This window comes from Oreochromis aureus, linkage group 3 (genome assembly GCF_013358895.1).
Source record: "Oreochromis aureus strain Israel breed Guangdong linkage group 3, ZZ_aureus, whole genome shotgun sequence".
NCBI classification, from domain to species: Eukaryota; Metazoa; Chordata; class Actinopteri; order Cichliformes; family Cichlidae; genus Oreochromis; species Oreochromis aureus.
Window position 1 is genome coordinate 18,488,589 of NC_052944.1, and position 17,104 is coordinate 18,505,692.

Consider the following 17,104-nt stretch of genomic DNA (forward strand, 5'->3'; position numbering starts at 1 on the left):
CTGTGTGATTTCTTTCTAAAAGAATGTGGCATTTATTTTATTTCTTTATCATTTAAATCTCTGTCGTCAAAGCGTTTCGAACAAAAGCAGCGTTTTGTTGGCATCAGGGGAAACCTTTTCAAATATTATTTTAAGAAATTCCTGTAACTGCTTTGTTTTTGTTTTAGATAATGTGCTCTTTGGGAAGTTATTGAGGAAAAATTGTTGGTTTTGCTTTTTGGTGGAAACTCTGAGCTAAAATGAAAACTGTGGGTAGCAGATTTTACTAGCTAAGTAAGCTAGCTCTAGCTCATCTGTTGGTGTTTTAATATTTTTAATTTATGTTTCGCAAGCATACTATATTAGGTGATAGTGAAAAAACTCAGTTTTTACTCTTAGTTTGATATTTGATATCTTTCACTGCATATAAAAAGCTAGTTTTACATTTTTGCTAATGTTTCATCAGCAAAAGGATTCAAATTTATTCAAGTTTTTATTTGGACATTTGCAGCTTTTCACTCATTCTTAGTCCAGTCCTTACACGTGACAATTTTCAGAGCAATATTTTTTTGCTTGTTAAGCCGATTAACACTAACCTGTGAATCTGTCGAGCACAAAAAAGCACCTAACTCAATAGATAAACCAGCATTCTGGCTACACAGAGCAGGAAAGTTGGGAAAGTTGGTATTTTTAGTCACTTTGCAACTATTAGCCTGCGACAAAACATCTTAATTTCTTTAATTCTACTAAAAATTGCAAAAATAATACCATTTGACGGGCATAAATTAGTGTTTGTGCCCCAACCAAGTGATTCCCCTTGGTATGGTATAATTCCTGATGACTACTGTACTTAAAGAAATGACAGGAAAGCCTGCCACAGTTTGTGTTAAAGAATACCATGTATTGACTTTCAAGCTTGTCAATTGCACAGTTTTTGTCTTATATATTTATATATTTACATGTATATTTGCATGTTACAGTAAACCACTGCAGTCATTTTCCGTTATCTTAGCAAAATATAAAGAAACGATGGTTGGCTCCAGACTTTCTCACAGTACTGTAAAGTAGCTAAGCTATGATTGAACGATGACATTTCACAGGAGGGCTTTAGAGAATGTCAGAAGCTTTAATTTTACAGTATGTGTACATTTGGGTGAACTGTTTCTGCAATGAAAACTGGAAGTAATGTTTAAGAAATGAAAGGTTCACAGTGCAAATAAAAAGCAATAATTTTCATACAACAATAAAAGGTTGACGGTGAGAGTAATCGTTTTCCTTGTCAGATTCTAGCACGTTCGCATAACTTGTTGAACTTAGGGAAGAATATATTCAACACTGTGTATACACTGTTATCCCCAAGCTGCACCGCTCTCTATTAGTTTTTACAAAGGTGTAAGGCTTTCTTGGGAAATTCCCTCAATAGTCTCATAATTATGTCTGGATCCAATATTGGCTGCTAGTGTTCAGTCGGCTGAGGATCGTCTCACCACATTAATTGCGTGCGATATTGCAGCAGTTGCAGAAAAGGTTTAGGTTAAACGCCTTTTATTTTAGGGGGCATTATACATGAATACAGTAATTTGTCATGTTTTCTAGAGTGTTCTTTTTGAATGCCACAGCAGCAAAAAGCAAAGGACCTGGGATTGTTTTGACTTGCGTTTAGTTATAGAGAAAAACTCTCCGTACAAGCCAGCCGCCTCGTTTAAAAGCTTCACAAATTCAGGTTTGAACTGGATTGGCTGTCCCATTCCTTAGATAAAAGCCGGAGAGACGGCGGCGGTCATCGCCCGGGAGCTGGCAGAGCAAACCAAGAGCAATCTTCAGGCGGGGGACATCACCTACACGGTGAAGGCCATGGTTCAGCTGGTGGATCTGCTTGACGTGCAGCTGAGGAACCTCACACCAGGTGGCAAAGACAGTGCAGCACGGAGCCTCAATAAGGTATTGGAGGAAACTGCTTTACACATATTTATTTTATTCTTTTTAAAAAGAAAAAAAATCTGCATTCAGGCTGGATAAGCGTGACCTGTGAGGAAGGTGACCTACGTCTGTGTGGAAGGTGACCTACGCCTGTGTAAGCATAAAATGAAGCAACAACAGGGTGAATGATTTGATTTGCTAGAGCCGCTTTTGTGTGTAAGCATCCATTAATTCCGACTGTTAAGTTTCCGGTCTTGAGGCCTGCCTACCACAAGGCTTCAATCCGAACCCGAACAGTAGGTATTCTTTTAATGATCTGCCGCTTGGCTCTGTGCTGTTGAGTAAAATGATATTCCCCGTTTTTCCCTGTAGTCTGCCACATAATAAAAACCGACTTTCAATTTCGAGCACTTCTCTTACACTAAGTGCAATCAATTTTTACACTGACGCAGTTTTAAAAGTTGGCGTCCGCGCGCCGTGCTCGTCAGCAGCACAACATTTGCCCCACTTGTGTTTTTTGCTTTTACTAATGCGACGGGGTAAGATTCCAGCGGGCTGGATGCGAGCGGTGGGGGGTGCAGAGCGTTTCATATTCGCTGAAGTTGAATCTAATGTATTTATTACCCAATTCACAGCAGAGCACAGTAAGGGGCACTCAGGCAGAGCGAGCTAAAATAATACTTTCTATCTGCTGAGCGGCCAACAGAAAAGCAAACATCAGTGAAATTCAAAATGTCACTCGTTAATTTCCTGGAGCGGCATCACTTGTAGACGAACTCGAACACCTGTTCTCGGATTGCTTTTTTGGGACTGTTTTTTATTTCAATGCTGCAACAGACACAGATGTCCCTATTGAGGTTTTAGTGCCAGTTTTCTGCAAAGGCAGTAAAGATGGCCAAAAGGCCTCAGAAGGGAAACTTGATGAGTGAAATCGCATCGAGGAGCAACTAGAGTTTATAATACCTCTCGAAAAAATAAATACTGGCTTCACATAAAACAGACTGTTTGAGGGAGAGGCGACTAACGTGGTGGCGGTTGCCACCAAAGTCTTGTCTCTTTTTTTAAAGTTGATGAAATGGCAAAAAAAGAGAAAGCAGCCGTATTGAGGGGGTGAGGCGGAAAAGCTTTTGCAACAGGGATAATTTATTCAAGAGGTCAGGGCTTACCAGTGATTTATAATTCTCTGTCTGCTGATATACAGTCCATTTTTTGCAGTACGGTGCATCTATGGAACAAAAAAACGTCCCTACGGGTTTTTCTTGTGCTCTGCATCCCTCGCCAGTGAGACGTCTCCCAACGGAGACACCGGAGTCCACAAAACTCTTCTTCTTCGTCTTCTTCTTCTCTGCTTTGGCAATACCAAATGTTTCGCCCTTGAGTTCAATCATTTTGACACAATCTGCTAAGCAAATTAAAGATTTTTTTTCTTCTTTTTTTTGTTAATATAATGAAGCAGAGCAGACTTTGCCAGCAAACAATGAAAGGATTGAGTTGGCAAACGGTGAGATCAGTGTCGTTTTCATGATCAAACGGTTAGCTGGCTAACGGTGCGGATGGGAACGCTTCCAGGAGAGTGGGCTGTGATGTAGAGCAAGAGGCTCCTTTATGGGGAAATGGTACTCTTTGGAGCTAATCTGCATGGGATTTAGCATGGTACTAGAACCTATCTGTTAAGCCACACAGCGGCTCTGTTGGCTACACCGCCTGTATCAGAACTCAATTAAAATGATTCACTCCCCATGCAGTCCTAGCAGCACTTCTTTGTGCCTCAGCTCCCTGTCTGCTTTTTTCTTTCTTTCTTTCAGGTATGCTAAAACGCTATTAGCATTAACTCTTCTTCGGTGGTGGCAGACGTTTAATGGATAACTGCACCGTGTTCTCTTGGGAAATTTCTCAAATAAAACATAAAACTTAAAATGTGACAACCTAGAAATCAAAGTTAAGAGTGTCATGCAGTATGATTTTTCCTACTTGTCTCGTATGTCTAATTTTAGGGCTAATTAACACGAGTCTCTACTTTTTTTTCACATATTATGCAGTCATTGTGCCAAGTGCTTTTCATAAAACTGTAGAGTGAATGTTTTAGTTTCTCACTTACTTTGAAATCTGTACTTGAAGCTGAAATGTTTCATGTGGAATTGCCTGACTCTTTTTTTTATGCTAACTCTTGAATTTCTTTGGGTTGCAGTTGCAGAAGAGAGAGCGCTCGTGTCGGTTTTATGTTCAGGTATTTGGACCAAATTTTATTCCTCACTTCCTGCTCTTCGTTTCCTCATTGTGGTAACTTGTGCTTTCGTTTTCCATTTTTAACCACAGAATGTGAAATTTGGCCTTTTGAAGTGGCGCCCAGTGCCACAGTATCAAAGTCACTACATGTGGATGCCATGTGTCGCCTTTCCTCGCAACGCTTGTCTTAAATCAAAGGGTCAAATTTCATTTTTGTCATTGTGTCTCAACTTTTAGTTTATTATTCATATTATTCACCCACCACCCTGCATGCATATGATATGTAATGATAGTTTCCTGGCACGAGCCTGAGAGTTCCTCTATTTTGAGATGCTATAGATCCTTTGTGGATTTTCTCAAGTGTCTCAATCATTTTAAAAATGCCCCAGAACTATCACATCAGCACTGCTTTCCAGTGAAATAACCCACATAAGTGGAAAGCATCAGTCAAAAATAATGCTATCGGGCATGTAGCACATGCCTGCATCTCTCAGCAAAAGCTTAAGAGCCAAAAGAAGTGACCTCATTATACCAACAAGTCAACTTCTAACTACTCTTCTAGCTACTAAGTCAGCCAAAGTTATGACATGTTTTGATTCTCCGTGATGCATAATACATATTTGTCCCAATTTGGGGGGTTGGGGGGTTCTCTTGCTTCTCTCAGCTGTTTCTCGGGCTACCGAGTGGGATTTGTTATCCCTGAGGTGACTTTTTAGCCGTCATCAGGATAATTTCTACCTTGACAAGAGAACTATGGGAGAAGTTGACATCCCTGTCTTCATGCAGATGGTTTCAATTAAGCTGCACACTGCAGCCAGATGTTGTTTTTTTATATGTAGGCTCAGTAGCACGCATGCTAAGCAACATGTATTTCACACTGATTCCTCCGAGGCATGTCAGAAGGCATTTTGTTATTTATGGTTTTATATGGTTGAGTGTGCTCATATGTTTAAATGGGTTTCTGAGTGAAAGATGCTTTCAGCACCAGTCAGGTGGTGTTCTGTTTTTCTTGTTGTCGACAGATGCCACAGGAGGACTAGAAATGCAACTATTGTCGGGTCTTTGTGTAGCCAAAGATCAGGGGCTCTCAAAGTTTTGATGTCTGAGTGCCAATTTGGAGAGCCAACATATGTATAATTGAAAAGAAATGCAGACATCAAAGACTTTGAGTTGGCATTTGTAGGGTTTCTCTTCAGGGGTTGGGGCTATAGGTTTGTAATTGCCATGTTTCTCTTTATGTTAGGTGGCTGTTACACTTCTTGAAAATATAAGGAAGGTTTAGTCTGCTGTGATGGGTAGAAAAGAAATGCTCCCTTGAGCTTGTTATGTGCTGCTATATCATAGCAGCACAAGAACTGTGGGTAAGTGAAATGTACAATGGTCCATTCATTCCCCGTTGGAGTTAAGAGTGTCAACGCTGGGCCTTAAGTTGATAACCCTCATGTGCCATAGACTAATATAATATATTAAAATTAGAAAAACAAATTATTGAGGTACACGGGATGGCATACCTCTTCATTTTGTTTCTTACTATAATGATCGTAGCGTCTGTACTATGTCCTCCAATTAGCCAATCTGAGACAAATTTTTCATGAATATCACACATACAGCGATTAACATCCATATTTAAGAAAACCCCAAATTATTTAGGTTTTTAATTCTTTTTGATTTTCACATAAATTGGTGTTGCAGTCTCTGCTTGGGCTCGTTTCGCGTGTCACGTTCAGCATATGTTGCTGGTAACTTAGCGCTCACCAAACTTTGTATCTGTGACCGAGTTTAGTTCAATACACCACAAAATACAAAATGAGGAATTTGGAAAAAGTGCACCCAGATTTAAAAAAAAGACTTTTTTTTACTCATCATGAGTGACTGAGCCCATGAGCTTAATAGGAAAGTGTTTACAAAGGGTGATTAAAATTTTTAACACAATCATGGAGCGCAGAATGGACAAACTTTGGTCAAACTTCCCGAAATGCGTTGACAGAGATATTTCAGGGATGTTGACTCATTCTGCGCTCCAGATGGGTTAATTGTGTTAAAAACTAATGCAAACTAAACTGTGTTAATCGTGATGACATTAATGTGTTAATGCTGACAGCCCTAGATATTTTCCCACTGACTTCTATAGGACCAGAAGTCTTGTTGTAACCATGACGATCACCATCTGTAGGACTTCAAACAGAATGGGACTTCCCCATCGGCTTCATTTATCCGACCTGGACTGCATCCATGTTTAATGCTCTCTGTGGTGCCGCTAAAAACCAACAATGCCACCGTCACCATGATTGGGTTCATGACTGTTGGCACAATATTTCATGCCAACAGTTGCCCAGTGGCTCTACAGCGTAGACACAGTCACGCCTCAAGAATCTTTAAAACACGCACAGACATCATTATATACTCTCGAAGATGTTTTTGGCCCATGCTTTCACCTTACAGTGTAAATCTATACATGGCTGTGCACACAGCCCAGCTGCGCACCTTCCTCCTCTGTTCTGTTCCCGTGCTACGTTGACAAATTCACACAACAGTGAGGCACTTTCACTTGACGAACTGGAATAATGGAGCAACATCTGTGGCCTTAAGTAAACACAGGCATTGACTGCACGCGCTGGCAGCCTTTGAGAGACTTTCACTGATTAGGGAAATTGGGCAATGTTTTCTCCAACAGGACCCTGGTGGTTGACATAAGTGGGATTAGCAGAGGAATACAAAGCAAACGAGAGCTGCACCTGCCTCTGCTGTCCCTCTGCTCGGATAGCACGCGTGGCGCCGAAAACAGACTGTGACAGCGCCGTGGGAAAAGGCAGGCTGCGGGAGTGCAGGTGCGGCGGAGTCGAAGGATGTGCAGAGTCCAAAATAAAGTGCAGGGGTTGTGGTTGATGTCTAAATTAGATAAGGAGTGATTATTTCCTTAATTGAGGGCTTCTATCTTGTTTAAGTGGTAAACAAGTAAATGACATTTTAATTCATCACATCGCGAGGTCTTTATCTTCAGATCGTCAGAGAATTTCAGCGCGGAGCTGCTGTATATTTGCCGTTTTAGTTGCATATTCATAACCAATTCGACCTGTGGCAGTTTCCCTGCCTCAGCTGAGCTTGTGCAGATACAACAATGATTAATTATGAGTGCCTCTGTATCTTTCCCGCTTGTTTATAAAGAGTCGTATCTGCTACATGTCATAGCCAATTTAATCCCACTGAACAGAATTTGGCCTTGATAGAGCTACAAAGCATAAAATGATCAACGCACTATGTTCTGCATTTCCCCTGCAGGGATGTTTCTCTGCTGTGCCCTTTGATTCTGCATAAACAGGATAAAAACGACGCCCTGCCTCCCTTGCCTTTTTGGTCATTACTAATGGCGGCGTGTTTATGGGCAGAGATGTTATGGTTGTCCAATTACTGTGATTATATCGGTCCATGTTGTTCTAATGTCAAACACAGTTGCTTTGAAGGGTTTCTTCCTTTTTATTTATTTCGTTTTAAAGCGAGCGAACGACTGCGCGGGAGTTGAGGGATGTACAGCACGGGAAAATATCCCAAGTAATGTCTCATACCTCAGTAGGAGCCAAGTGAGTGTGGATTTGCGCAATACAGGGAGGATGTTGCGCTCCGACCCGAGTTAAACTGACGGCGTTGCGTGAAAAGATGACCGGGGGGCGGGGGAGTGTCGCGAAGCAGGATGACCTCAGAGCAGGCAGAAACACAGGGAGGATCCTTGTTCGGAAATGTAACGAGATGACAAAATGTTGGAAGATGAGGATTGCTACTTCCTCGGAAACAGAGGCCTCCACATCTGGCCTGCAGTGCAGAGCACTCTCTCTGAATAATGAGTGCTTTCTCCTCGCAGAGAGGAGAATTCTGCTGATCAGTGTTGTGTAATAATTGAGAAAGTCCCGTGGTTATTTTTGTGTGCGTGTAAGCGTGTGTGTTGAGATGATATCTGGGTTATCCATACACATGTGTGCATAGACTGAAATTCTGATGTTCTTTGGTAAAGTCGTTATAATTTTTAAGGCCTGAAAATGAAAATCTGAACACTTTAAACACTTTATATTAATTCGTTATATCTAATCTCACATTAGATTTGCTATCTGGGTTGTTTTAGCATGAATACAGTTGCTGTACAGTTGCTTGTGCAAGCCTCTTTGCAACCCACCTCCACCTAAGCTCCAATTTGCCGTGTGATTTTGGAGTCATGTCACTGAAGCCTGCTCGGGGTTTGGTGCTGCTGTTCTCCCCGTTTTAGGCTTTCCATTAGGGCATGCTCATAACAATCTTCTTTTAACTGAAATGCAACCAAATGAGAAAATAACAGCATCACTTGTTGTATCACTGATTAACATCTATCCATTTTGTATCTCTTAGTGTAAGTCTTAAGGAAAGGACTGTTTTCTTCAGCTGTTGAGGTTAATAGAGGGTTTCTATCAAGACAGTAGTGAGATGAAACCTGAGACAGAAGGCAGAAATACAAAGGTAATCCCTTAGACACTCACCTACACAGAAACAACCACCCATTTACTGAAGAAGGCTTGATAAAATATTAAAGCAGAAGGTTTCAGAGATTCTCAAAGAAGAGGGATGATATGGCTAGCAACTAATATAGAACAGACAAGAAAAGATGCTACAGCTTCATTTGAGCCCAGAGACAAGAAGTCAGATAGAAGATGACAGAAAGAACAAGGCATCCCACCTTGTTTATGTTGTTTCCCCCTACCATTTTGAGATCAGCCTTCAACGTCAGTGAGAGGAAACAAGCGAGAGGAACCAACTGGCAAACGGGAAGGGAGGAGTGCGGGGAAATGAGGGGATGAGAGCTAAGTGCACAGGGAGAGCCAACCAGGCTAGCCAGTCAGAGAGGAAAAAGAGGGGAGATCAGCCACAGCCAGAATCAATTTCCCAGACCCAGAGTTCATTTCATCAATCAGCGCACAGATAGAGGCACATACACTACGGGTTAGCTTGGGCTCTTGCCAAGCGCGCGCTAATGTCCACCTCTCCCTTTCTTCCTTCCTTCTGCATTGGTATAAATGGCCTCTGCACTGCAGCTTTTCATCATGCTTGTTCCAAGTGGAACATTCCAGCAGTGAGTCCAGCTAACAATTAGCATTTTCTCATGTACTGGGAACTGAAATATACTTTTTAACTGCTGGCTCACATTCTTTCACCATAGAAAAAAATAAACTAGCCAAAAAAGACGGGGAGTCTTTGGGAGTTTGCAGCACCAGAGTGAGATGCTACATTTGACAGATGGAGTGGCAGTGTGCTAATAGCAGTAAACTAGCAGCAAGCCACCGCCACACATGCACAGTAGGACTTAACTGCACAGACTATGATGATAGCAGTGGTGTTCCACCTCCCACCCTCACCCCTTCTGCATTTCTCTAACTGCAAATGTGCAGTGTTCTCAGCCCCAATCAAGACATGATTAAATTGTATAGGTTTCCAGCTTTAATTCAAAGGCTTTAACAAAAGTGTTGCATTAACTGTTTAGGAATTACAGCCATTTTTATAGATGCTCTCCCAAATTCACCGCCTCAAAGGTAAAATGGGCAAACTAACATAACTTTAAATAAGAGGATTGTTTTTAATATTTGAATAAAAGCCCTTTGTAGCCTGCGAGTGCTGTATTTCCTCCACCAAGATGCTCTGCTAGGCCATTTCTGCAGTTGCCTTAAATTGCTGCTTGTTTGAGAGTCTCTCTGCCTTCAGTTTTCAGTGGCTGAAAACATCTGTTGGGTCGGGATCAGGTGAACGACTTGTCTATTCAAGAATATGCTATTTCATTACATTGAGAAACTCTTGGGTTGCTTTTGCAGTGTGCTTTTGGTCATTATCTAGTTGCCCTGTGAAGTGCTGCTTGAATTTTTGCAGCATTTGGGGGAATCTAAGTAGAGAGTATAGCTCTTCTTCCTGCTGCTTCTATCAGCAGTCACATGATCAATAAACACTAGAGGCCCACTTTCACTGGCAGCCATACTTGCCTGTTGTATGGCTGCATGGATGGATGGATACGGATATCCCCAATTAATCTAACAAGCATGCCTTTGGACTTGTTAGCTCCTGGGAATTGTTGGGTATTTTAGCTGTCTAGTAGCCTGACGATGTTGGCAGGCCTAGCGTGTTCCTCAGGTCCATCAGTTTAATAAAAAGATTTTTTGGATGTGTTTATTTGTGCTAAACACAGCCATTAACCTTTTAGGTCCAGTGAAAGAGCTTTGATATTTTTTTCTTTGGTTTGTTGTCTTTTCCATTAATTCTGGGGTTCAACAATGGTTTAACACGTGGGTGGATTTAATTTAAGAGTTCAAACGTAGGCCAGCTGTGGACTGCAATATGACAACTTTCGACATGAGTAAATGGCCAGGGACTTCACTGGAAAAGGAAAAGTTGACTTAATGTTTAATTTTTTCACTTTTACTTTATTTAATTAATGTTATTATTTTTATTCATTCATTTTTCAAAGCAAATCTCTTTAACCTACTGCCTGTGCCAAGAAACTTTGCTTTTTGATAAATCCATGGTGACATATTGCAGACTAGAGATTTGCCTATGGGTGAAAGATCTTGGAGAAAAAGTAAAATGCGACAGCTTGATCTAATGGGAAGACGGGTAAAGATGCCACTAGCTTTCATAAATAAAGAACACGGTGTCACCACTGAGTATGCACAATGGATTGCCTCACAAAATAGCGTCCATTGAAAAACAGTTGAACCTTAGACATAAACAGTATTAGGTTAAGAGCTTGGTGTCCTTTTCCTGCCTATACTGGAAATTTGAAGCTAGCCAAAGTAACCAATTACCCAAAGTTCTCACAAATATGGAAACAGGAAGTCATGACTACACTGGATTTCTCCAAAGGGAAACCAGATTTGCTGCCAGCACCTCTAAAGTCCATGATTTAAACATGTGCAATATTTCCTTAATGTACTCAGGTTGAAGGTTGGACTTTGGGCCATTGTGGCACCTTGATTCTGTTTGTTTTCAGTGGTTCTGTTGTAGATTTGTTGCTGTGTTTGGGATCATTGTCCTTTTGGCCTCATATTTAAATCTAGAATACTTTGATACACAGAGGAGGTCATGATCGCTCAATGACTGCAAGGTGCCCAGACCCTGAGGCCATTGAACAAGCACAAGTCGTCATCCTTCCACCACCATTATGATTCAGGATGATTTAGGTGCTTGTGCTGATACGCTATGTTTAGTGTTCTCAAACGTGGTGCTCTACATCAGCGGTCCCCAACCCCGGGCCACGGACTGGTACCAGTCCGTGAGTCGTTTGGTACCAGGCCGGAAGAGTTTAGGCTCGGGTGTGAAATTCATGGTTTTCAGGGTTATTTTTTAAATTATTTTTATCGTTAACTCAGTTTTCCCGGGTCTTGTCCCGTGTCTTATGAATAAATCTTCTTTTTTTTGTTGCAGGTACTGGTTTTATTTTATTGTATTTATCCGCAACACCTTAAAGGCCGGTCCGTGAAAATATTGTCGGACATAAACCGGTCCGTGGTGCAAAAAAGGTTGGGGACCGCTGCTCTACATTATGGTCAAACAACTCCAATTGGGTCTCTGCCCAAAGGACATTGTTACAGAAGTCTTTTTGTTTGTTCAGATGCAGCTTTGCAAAGCTAAGCCATGCTGCCATGTTGTTTAACCCTCCCAACCAAACTTGGCTGCCATGAACTTGAACTTTAACATGCTAACTGATCCCTGTAGAGTCTGACATGTTGCTCTTGGGGGTTTCTGGAGTTTCCCTTAGCCTTGCATTGCACCCTGGAGTGCATTTGCTGAGATGTCCACTCCTGGGAAGATTGTGGCTTTGTGTTAATACACAGCTGAACGCTCCAAACCAGACGATCTGCTAATTAAGTACATTTGGTTAGCAGCACTTGGTTACAAGGATGTACTTATTTTTTCACAGGAGTGCATACAATCACATGACTTTACCTACAAGAAATCTAATAAAATTATTTCTATATACTGCTTGACTAAATATTTGACATTTCGGCAACATGTTCAGCCTTTAAATTGTGGATTGTTTAAGGCCCTAAAAGAAAGTGCTTATTCATTGCTGTAGTGTACGAATAGATGAACACGGGGCGAAACAACTCGAAGACACAGTGTATTGGCACAGAAGCTATTTTTCCTTCGCTGTGACCTTTATCTGAAATTATTTTGGCCGTCAAAATTCTTGCAAATTATTTTACAAAACACAGGCCTGAAATGAGCACAAAAAGTATTATGATAATGGGAGTTTCAGCGCAGAAGGATAAAGTTTGCCTTGGATTTTTCTTCCAACACAATTCGTCTGTAGCTTCTTCATCATAAACCAGCCCGGCTGCCGGTTATTATAAACACCGAAGAATACATTTTTGCATTACAATGTAATGGCATATTGGAACCGCATGCTCAATTTCAGGTCTTATCAGGTCTAGCATATACTGTCAATCCAACACAGTGACAATATCCTATAGTGTTTGTGTCATTTTATCATTCTCTGGTTTAAATGAGGTAAAGATTTGCATGCTCTATACATATTAATAACAGTAATGAGTAATTTATGTCACAGTGGTTTGGTTAATCTGTTGCATCCAAATGACGCAGCGTGCATCAATGTCAGCTTTATTGCTTTTCTTTTAGCTTATCTAATAAATGCCTGAAGGACCAGTATGAGAGCTGATCCTTTATTCCAATATTAATGTCGGATGTGCTCACTATAGTTATTTATTCGCTCTTGTTTACCAATTATCCATTGCCTACCCCGACCCCCAGCCCCTACCCCACATGTCACGTTTTCTGACCCGTCCCTCCAGCCCCAGGACTGGGCTGCTCTGCCGTCCACCTTGTTCTCCTTTTGCATCTATTGTGCATGTGGAGGAAGAAAAGAAAAAAAGCGAGACGACCTCGTCTGCGAGTCCATCAATCGTTCCCCCCCGAAGAACCATTATTTCAGTGTTTTAAGAAGTGCTGAAAGAAAATCTTGCAGGAGGGAACAAAGAAGGGGGGAAAAAAATGTCAGTGCCTGAAGAAAGAGAGCTCCTTAATTGAGAGTGAATCAACCTTTGCCTCTAGCTGAATGTCAGAAGGTGTGATTGGAGATTGGCTGCAGATAATGAATAATTACATCAAAGTTGGTGCACTGCTTGTGCACGTGTGTGTGTGTGTGGCTGTATTACCCGGCACGGCTTGCAGTCGGCGTATGTGCCTGCCACTGACTTTGTGTATGTTCCTGTATACTAACAGGTGCAGAGGTGTGTGCTCTCTTGCGTCAGCCTCTGAGTGCTGTGTGTGTCTGTGACTGTGTGTGGGCGGATTAATGTGTACAGGGTATGTTTTGAATGGGGAACAGCCAGCTGGTGCTATTTGAAATTCCCAATCAGTGCTCTGACTCCTCTTGCCATCACGGTGGCTGGAGACAAACATAAAGTTAAAATTATAAAGTATCCGAGGCTGGGGGAGCTATTAGATTTATTCCACGTGACTGTAACCCCCACCCCACCCTTTTTTTTATGAGGAATGCTTTTAATACACTCGAGCACATGGCTCCTCTTATCGCCTTTAGCTTTATCCCCATGCTGTTGTGGAGTCGTACTAAAGCTCTTATTCCCCTTCATAAATCCATTGATCAAAAAAGACGATAAAAGCGAGGTTCACAGAGGGCGTTCTGTGGTGTGGCATTACTAACGTTCACGTGCACCTTCGCTTCCACTTTCGGGATGTCACATTTGCACGAACTGTCACAATTACTTTTAAAGAAGCGTAAAGAGGGAATCCAAATTTGACCTTTTTTTTTAATGAAGTAAATTAAATCTGTGATTTTCTTGGTGAAGCACGGAAAAGCGACTATTACCAGTGTTGCCAACTTAGCGACTTTGTCGCTATATTTAGCGAGTTTTCAGACCCCCTAGCGACTTTTTTTCTAAAAGAAGTCGCTAAAAAAAGACGTGAAAGCGCGTATCGCTTTTACTCTCAACAAGCAGCGGGTGCTTTATCGCAGTCAGTTCTTCTTTTACTCTTATGCTGTTTTGTGGATCACAAGGTTTAAAACTACTTATAAACACACACACACAAACTCCACCAGAGTGCTTATTTCGGGTCACTTTTGCCGGTCCAAGCCCGGGTAAAGGAGCAGGGCTGGAATTGTGACATTAAAAAAAACAATAATTACTAAAAGAAATTTAATTTATAGTTCTAAATAAACTCTAAATGCATTTAGGACGTTTTTTACTCACTTTATGTCTCTTCCACGATGTTATTTCTCTCTCCAGCAACATTGGTTACAATTATATTAGCATGACCAATTATGCAAATTAGGTGATGACGTCATTTAGCGACTTCTAGCGACTTTTAGGACAACCAATAGCGATTTTCCTTACTGAGGAGTTGGCAACACTGACTATTACTAGCATTATTAGCCACCAGTGTTGGGACTAACGCGTTATTAAGTAACGCGTTACAGTAACTACGTTATTATTGTGGTAACGAGCACGGTAACTAGTTATTATGCCAAAACCAGGAACGCGTTACTCGTTACTGGGATTTAGATAGGCTCGTTACTCGTTACTTCGTGTGGTGGATATCGCGGAGCTTCCACAGATTCAGTAACATTAGCAAGTGGTGGAGGCCAGCAGGTGGATGAAGGAAAAGGAGGCAAGAGGAGAGACCGGCGGCCGCCGGTCCGCGTGTCAGGTGAACTGAACTTCAGGTAAGAAGTTATGACCTGCAGTCTATCTGGGTCAGATATAAACCAAGTTTAGGTGGAGTTTATTTTCGGTATGCTGACATTTTCGTACTGCGTGCTAGCTTGCATGACGGAGTTTCTATACAGCTGGGTGGGTGCTATGTTACTGATGTTGAACTTTATTTTGTTCATACGGTTAATTATTAGAGTTGCCAACCGTCCCCTAAAAAACAGAATCGTCTGGTATTCAGAGAAAATATTACGCGTTTCGTACTGAGGTGAAAAGGAACACAGTTTGTCCCGGACTTCAGCTACAATGAAAAAAACACAAAGCTGAAGCTGCACAGCTGCCTCTTCTTCTCTCATTCTCTCCTCTCCCGTTTCTACTTCAATCATGAAACTGATCAATGATCAGCTGATCGGCTTTTCTCTCTTGTTTGTTTATCGCCCACTTTGCGCCAGAAAGAGGAAACCAGCGGATGTCGCGTTAAACAACAGCAGCACGTTTAAGCTTGATCAGCTGTTGTTAGAATTTATTTAATATTAATTTCTAGTATCAGCTGATGTTTGCTGGAGCCACAGCTGTAAAGCTGCTGGTCATGATATCGGTTTGGTTATCTGGTGAGAGGGAAACATGCAGATGAAACCAGGAGATGTCCTTACTGAATCATCAGAGTTGAACAGGTGATGGAGAAACAGGTTTACCTTTTAGGTGACATGAATGAGTTGAAGGAAGTTATGAGCTGTTTCTGAGAGACAAATAACACCAGGATCCTTTTCACATAGCTGACAGCTGGTAACTGTGCAGGGGCGGGTCTAGCAAAGTGTTGCCAGGGGCCAGGTAGGGCATTAACAGGAAAGGGGGGCACAAGGAAATACTTTTCTTTATTATTCTCATTTAAAATGTCTCGCTTTTAAAAAATAATTATCTGAGTCTTACAACAAACAATTGATAGATTGATACATATATACCATCAGAACAGTGTACATCACTGTCACAACAGTGTTTGTTTTCATTCAAAGGCTTTATGATTTTTCCTATAATGGTGGGCCGGTCTCTAGTCAAAATGCCCGGGATGATTGTTTTGTCCCAGTCCAGCTCTGTATGCAGCTCATCTGCAGTCTGGTGTTACCTACATCTTCCTATTCAGAAGGCAGAATTTCCAAGTTCTGAGTACAATCAAAAGCACCACGACTGCAGTTTTTGTGTTGGATGTAAAAAGCAGGCTAGAATCATGGCGGCGGTCAACGACGGTCCAGGCGTGATTTCTCTCGTGGAAATGTGCACATTATTTTTTCCTTTCTATTGGTAGGTGGCACAGTGCACTTGTGGCAAGTAAGCAAGCTAGAAGACTGGCAGTCTGGCTGGGTATCCAGTTACGGAAGCAACACATTAACAAGAGAAGTCTGAGTAAAACCAAAGTTACTTTCCCTAGTAACTAGTTACTCTGAAAGTAACGAGTAACTTGAAGTAACTGAGTTACTTTTTTAGAGAAGTAACTAGTAATGTAACTAAGTTACTAATTTAAAGTAACTTACCCAACACTGTTAGCCACCTACTGTACTGTAATGGCTTAGAAATAGCTTCTTTTTTTTTTGTCCCAGCGGCGGTCAGGCTCTTTTAGCTCTTTCGGAGCACTGGTACCAGGAATGAATTGCCTTGCTTGACCAATTAGTATTCCATTCATAAATCTCGCCATTGGCATTTTTAAATCTTTAATGGCTCTTAATTTTTCATCTTGTCTGGAGGATGTTCTTGTTTCCTCCTTGCTTACCCGCTCCGGCATTGTTGCGGGGAGATTAAAGACGGCATATTAGTCCTTCGACGGCATTAATATGCAGAGAAGATCCGATTCGAATGGCTGCAGATAGCTGCTGCTGCTAGCAAAGATCTTTTACATCCCTTGAAAATTGTTGTGTTATAATTATTAATTTTTATAAAATTTATTTATCCATTTATTTTGTAGTGTGTTTGTGCATTGGGATTGTCTGCATGGAAGAACATTTATCACACCAATTAAAGACCCCTGCCTCAAGTCATGTAAGAATTGGTCTCTGGACTTGTAAGCACTGACTCTGATTCATTTACATGATTATTTTTTTCTCCCTGTAGATAAAAGCAAACAGCAGCAAAACACAAGAGAGCAACATCCATTGTCATTACAGATTCAGGTGTCGCTGCTACAGGTCGATGATCCATGTCTAAAAGCATAACTTTTAAGTGAATGGGAAATAGACTCGTGAAATTGCTCAATATAAAAATGATTATGAAATTTAAGATAAAATGAAAAAGAG

The 17,104-nt window shown here is 41.3% G+C and overlaps 1 protein-coding gene and 1 long non-coding RNA gene across 12 annotated transcripts in view; one reads left to right on the forward strand and one right to left on the reverse strand.

The window, feature by feature from the left end:
- Nucleotides 1–17,104, forward strand: part of LOC116333174 (adhesion G protein-coupled receptor L3-like) — a 260,507-nt gene that overhangs the window by 174,411 nt on the left and 68,992 nt on the right. For 6 of the 9 annotated variants that reach the window (XM_039609515.1, XM_039609509.1, XM_039609510.1 and 3 more), the window contains 2 exons: nucleotides 1,735–1,920; nucleotides 4,088–4,126. In XM_039609515.1, coding sequence (XP_039465449.1) covers nucleotides 1,735–1,920; nucleotides 4,088–4,126 — 225 coding nt within the window. The remainder of the gene's footprint in view (nucleotides 1–1,734; nucleotides 1,921–4,087; nucleotides 4,127–17,104) is intronic. The other 3 variants (XM_039609512.1, XM_039609514.1, XM_039609517.1) reach the window with 1 other exon arrangement.
- The window catches only part of LOC120438913, a 79,687-nt gene that overhangs the window by 9,199 nt on the left and 53,384 nt on the right, over nucleotides 1–17,104 (reverse strand). For all 3 annotated transcript variants that reach the window (XR_005612249.1, XR_005612248.1, XR_005612250.1), the window contains one exon: nucleotides 8,291–8,419. This is a non-coding gene — a long non-coding RNA (uncharacterized LOC120438913). The remainder of the gene's footprint in view (nucleotides 1–8,290; nucleotides 8,420–17,104) is intronic.